Source organism: Chiloscyllium plagiosum, chromosome 25, assembly GCF_004010195.1.
Source record: "Chiloscyllium plagiosum isolate BGI_BamShark_2017 chromosome 25, ASM401019v2, whole genome shotgun sequence".
Taxonomy (NCBI): Eukaryota; Metazoa; Chordata; class Chondrichthyes; order Orectolobiformes; family Hemiscylliidae; genus Chiloscyllium; species Chiloscyllium plagiosum.
Window position 1 is genome coordinate 51,399,740 of NC_057734.1, and position 5,371 is coordinate 51,405,110.

Sequence of the window (5,371 nt, forward strand, 5' to 3'; positions counted from 1 at the left end):
TCTGACCTCCCTCTTCTCACTCACCGTTCCTTCCCTCCCCCCTCCTCCTTGTTCCCCTTTTCAACTCTTGCTCCCCTCTCATTCATGCTCTTGCTGTCCCTTTCTCTCTCTGCTTTCTCTTGTCCTTTATTCATTCCTCTTTCTCTCTAGTCTTACTCGCTATTATTGTCACCGTCTTAGTTGAAGCTGCAGCCCAAGTGACTGTTGAGACCTGTAGCAGGAAATAATTAAGAAATTAAAAATAGAATTATAACTGATGTTCAAAAGATTTCTTGTGGACAGGAAGTATTTTCATGCTCATCAAAATGAAATGATTCAGTTCTCTAAACTTCCAGAATGCTGCTTAATCCCTTCCTATCCAGGCATTTAAGTATTTTTGAACCCTCTTACATTGTCTTTTTCAGTGGTGTTTGCTATTTTAAGTTTGTGAATTTTATCAATATTGTATCATACAATGCCTTTAAAAATAAAACAAAATAAAAATACTCGCTTGCTTTCCAAGTCCTACTGGTAATCATGCATTTTCAGTTCAGTGGCTAAAATATGTTTTCTTTTCAGGTTTTAAGAGTTTTTCACTCACTTCTGTTGAACTACAGATGCTCACAAATTCATGTGTGAAGCTGCAAACCGTTCACAACATTCCATTAACTATCAATAAAGAAGGTAAGAAACAAAATGTGTTTTTATGATATTTTGAGCGTGGCTCTGAACTAGATATTTCCGAATGATTTGTCATATTTTCCCCTAAAAAATATTTTGCAGAACAGAAAACAGCCTATTGAGCCCACCAGTTTACATTTAGGTTTTATGTTCCATACAAATCTCCTTCTATCCTCGGTCCTAATCCAGATACTTAAAACCAAAAGTCTGAACCTGACACTTAAATGTAGTATTGAGGAAGTGCTGCATTGACGGGCAGTATCATCTTTCAGATGAGACTCAAGTGAATTCGTAATTAATGCTCACCCTCCAGTTTAAATTGAAAACAATGAGTCAAAAGCAGTTGTGAGGGAATCTGACATTGCTACATACCATGCTGAGGGAGAAACTGTGAATGATTATGGTTGCGATGCTGCGCTGGAAGATGGAAGGAAGGAGTCTGAGAACTGCACCTATCAGAGTGTGGCAAAGGACCTGTGTGGTATGCTTAAAAAAAACATGAAAAGTTTGGTGTGCTATGCAAAAACATGACCACTGGACTGTATGTGTGGCATGAAAATGAGCCCATAGTACAGTTTTTTTAAAATTGTCATGTGAGAATAATAGGAAGCTAGATAATTGTTGTCAGTAGATGGCGAGCACTCAATCAAAGCTGGTTTGGTACAATTTTTAGATGTTTAGGAGATCAGAATGCAGGATGGGGGTAGATAAAGAAGTGTAGAGGAAATAAATCATTAGTGGGTTGGTCTATAGGCTCCGTAACAGTAATCACAACATAGGAAGTAGCAGACAAAAAGAAATATTATGTGCTTAAGATAAAGGAACAGTAATAATCATGGCAGTAGTAAGTTCAGGATGTAGCTCTGTTCGCTGAGTTGGAAGGCTCATTTCCAGCCGTGTCATCACCCTACTAGGCAACATTTTCAGTGGGCCTCCAGGCAATAATTCCTGCTTTCTATTTATATGTTTGGGTTTCTTTGAGTTGGTGATGTCATTTCCTGTGGTGATGTCATTTCCTGTTGTTTTTGTCAGCGGGTGGTAGATGGTGTCAACTAGTTTGTTGATAGAGTTCCGGTTTGAATGCCATGCTTCTAGGAATTCTCGTGCGTAACTCTGTTTGGCTTGTCCTAGGATGGATGTGTTGTCCCAGTCAAAGTGGTGTCCTTCCTCATCCGTATGTAAGGATACTAATGAGAGAGGGTTATGTCGTTTTGTGGCTATTTGATGTTCATATATCCTGGTGGCTAGTTTTCTGCCTGTTTGTCCAATACTTAGAGTCCTTGCACGATATTTTGTAAATAACACTAGTTTTGCTTGTTGTCTGTATAGGGTCTTTTAAGTTCATTAGCTGCTGTTTTGGCGTGTTGGTGGGTTTGTGGGCTACCATGATACCATGTAGTAAGTTCAATCAGAGGTTCGTAAAATGTTTTCGAGAGGTTCTTAAGAGCAACATGCTCTAGAATTGACCAGAGTGCAGGATATACTAAACTTGATATTTCGTAACGTAACAAGTAAAGCCACCTCTAGGTAGCAGCAATCATAATATGGTTGAATTTTACATCAATTGAAAGGGTGAAAAGTAGGTCTAAGACTAGCATATTAAACTAAAATACAGGCAACTTGTGGGTATGAAAGCTGAACTAGTTGAAGAGACCTGGCGCATAGGAGGTGACAACCTAGTGATGTTGTCATTAGACTGGTAAACCAGAGAGCCAGCTTATGTTCTGGAGACATGGGTATAAATCCCAGCGGAGTAGGTGGTGGACTTTAAATTCAATAAAAGTTTGGAATTAAAAGTTTAATGACAACCATGAAACCATTTTGTTGTAAAAACCATTGTCATAAAAACCCATCAAAACTCAAATATCTTTTAAGAAATGAGACTGTTTTCCTCGCTTGGTCTTGCCTGCATGTGATTTTAAGGCATAATGGTTAATTTTTTATTGTTTTGTGAAAGAGCCTAGAAGCCATTCAACTGGATCATGTTATTTACCAGGCCAGACCCCCTCAAAACATTTCAAGAAAGTAGCCTGGCTCCTAACTTTGCTAGTTATTTTAAGCAGGAAATATTCCAGGAATGAGTCGCTTGGTCCAGCCACTTCGTTTTAAATAAAACAGAATTTATTTGCAATGAAGCAAACAAGAGAGAATAGAATACTGAATAATTTAACCTCTCCGAAAATCCAGCAGATTATCTCAATTTAATGATGCTATTTCAAATACTGCAACAATCCCCATAAACATCCCTTGGGACAAAAGGTAAAATCAAACACAGGGTCTTACAGGAGAAAAGTCAGAGAGAGAGGATCAGCATGGACCTGCTTTTTTTGGGTTCTGCAACTTTACAACACTACTGACTGCTTTCAGTGAATAGCCAGAATGACAAAAAACAAATCAAACCAAAGAAAAGCTGAGCTGGGAGAACTGGCCACTCCCCTTTCATTGTACAATAGTTTGTAAAAAAAAAAAGAAAGCCTTTTTCATGAGGCAGTATCTGTTAGCTATAATCAAACTGGCCCTAAAACCCTTCAAACTCATAGACTTTTCGGAACCTATGTTTTTTCGACTTTCTGAAGAAAAAACCAAGGGCAACATAACCTTGTTAAAGGAGCAGCATCATCGCAATCAACCACTGGATTGAAACAGGACATACCACCTGCCACCAAAAATGCTAGCGGCAAACATAAAGCTGTCAACCCTGCAAAGTCCTCTTTACTAGGATTTGGGTGCTAGTGCTAGCTGTCACATGATCTAATCAAGGAACAATCTGACATAGTCATACTCTGAATTACACCTTACATGCCCCAAACAACACCATAACCATCCCTGGGTATATCCTGTCCCACTAGCAGGAAAGACCCAGCAAAGGTAGCAGTCTGCAGTCAGGAGAGAGTTACCCTATGATTCCTCAACATTGACTCTCGCAGCAAGAAGTCAAACATTAGGCAAGGAGACTTCCTGCCGATCACCACGTAATGCTTTTCTGTGTTGGCTGATGAAAAAGTATTCCTCTATGTTGAACACAACTTGGAGGAAGCACTGAGGATGGCAAGGGCACAGAATGTACTCTGGTGGGGGACTTCAATATCTACCACTAAGTATAGATCAGAAACGTCACTACTGATGGAGCTGTTTGAGTCCTAAAGGACAGAGCTGTCAATCTGGTTCTTCGGCTGGTGGTGAGGAAACCAACAAGCGAAACACATACTTGACCTTTTCTCACCAGTCTCCCCACTGCAGATGCATCTGTCCATGATAGTATCACTAAGAGCGACATTGTATAGTCATTGTAGACACGAAATCCTACCTTCACTTTGTGTTATGTTATGTGGCATTATTACTATCCTAAATGAGATAGACTTTAAACAGATCTTGCAACTCAAGACTGGGCATCCATGAGGTGCTGTGGGCCATCAGCATCAGTAGAATTCAGCACAATGTTGTGTGCTAAAACGCTTGTTCCTATGCTGTACTGTTCTACGTTCTAATCCTTCAATACAATCTTTACGTTCATAGTCTGGTATATTTAAAGGGAGGTGATGGCCTAGTAGTATTATCCCTAGACTATTAATGCTGAAACTTAGCTAATGTTCTGGGGACCCTTGTTCAAATTTTGCCACAGCAGATGCTAAAATTTGAATTCAATGTATGTAAAAAAAATCTTGAATTAAGAATCCCCTAATGATCATGAAACCATTTACCAATTGAGAGGAAGGTCCATCTGGCTCACTAATGTTCTTCAGGGAAGGAAATCTGCCATCCTCACCTGGTCTTGTCTACAGAGCCATAGCAATGTGGTTGACTGTCAACTGCCCTCTGAAATGGCTTACTAAGTCACTCAGTTCAAGGGCAGCTGTGGACGGGCAATAAATGCTGGCCAGTCAGCAATGCCCACATCCTACGAATGCCATGATGTGGAGGTGCTAATGTTGGACTAGGGTAGACAATGTTAGAAGTCACTCAACACCAGGTCATAGTCCAACAGATTTATTTGAAATCACAACCCTTCAGAGTACTGCCCCTTCATTAAACGAAGTCATTTCATCTGACGATGGAGCAATGCTCTGAAAGGTTGTGATTTCAAATAAACCTGTTGGACTATAACCTGGGTGTTGTGTGACTTCTGACTTTGACCACCCTGTGAATGAATAATAGAAAAAAAACCCACTCTACAAAAATCATCAATCCAGAAGGTCAACCTAGGTACAATGAAGAATGCAAGAGGGCGTGCCAGACGCAGCACCAAGAATGCCTACCAAAAAAAGGCACCAACCTAGTGAATACACAATATAAGGAGAAGGTGACTGCAGATGCTGGAGATCAGAGTTAAAGCATGTGGTACTGGAAAAGCACAGCAGGTCAGGCATCCGAGGAGCAGGAGAATGGAAGCTTCGAGCATAAGCTGATTCCTGATGAAGCACTTATACAATACTCATGTGCCAAACAGCATAAGCAAAAGGTGGTAGAACTAAGTGGCACGGTGGCACAGTGGTTAGCACTGCTGCCTCACAGCGCCCGAGACCCGGGTTCTCACCTCAGGCGACTGACTGTGTGGAGTTTGCACATTCTCCCCGTGTCTGCGTGGGTTTCCTCCGGGTGCTCCGGTTTCCTCCCACAATCCAAAGATGTGCAGGTCAGGTGAATTGGCCATGCTAAATTGCCCGTAGTGTTAGGTAATGGGTAAATGTAGGGGTATGGGTGGGTTGCGCTT

The 5,371-nt window shown here is 40.9% G+C and overlaps 1 protein-coding gene across 3 annotated transcripts in view; it reads left to right on the top strand.

The window, feature by feature from the left end:
* LOC122562879 (breakpoint cluster region protein-like) overlaps positions 1 to 5,371 on the top strand; it is a 477,748-nt gene that overhangs the window by 335,727 nt on the left and 136,650 nt on the right. For all 3 annotated transcript variants that reach the window (XM_043716190.1, XM_043716188.1, XM_043716189.1), the window contains exon 13: positions 559 to 663. In XM_043716190.1, the coding sequence (XP_043572125.1) occupies positions 559 to 663 (105 nt within the window). The remainder of the gene's footprint in view (positions 1 to 558; positions 664 to 5,371) is intronic.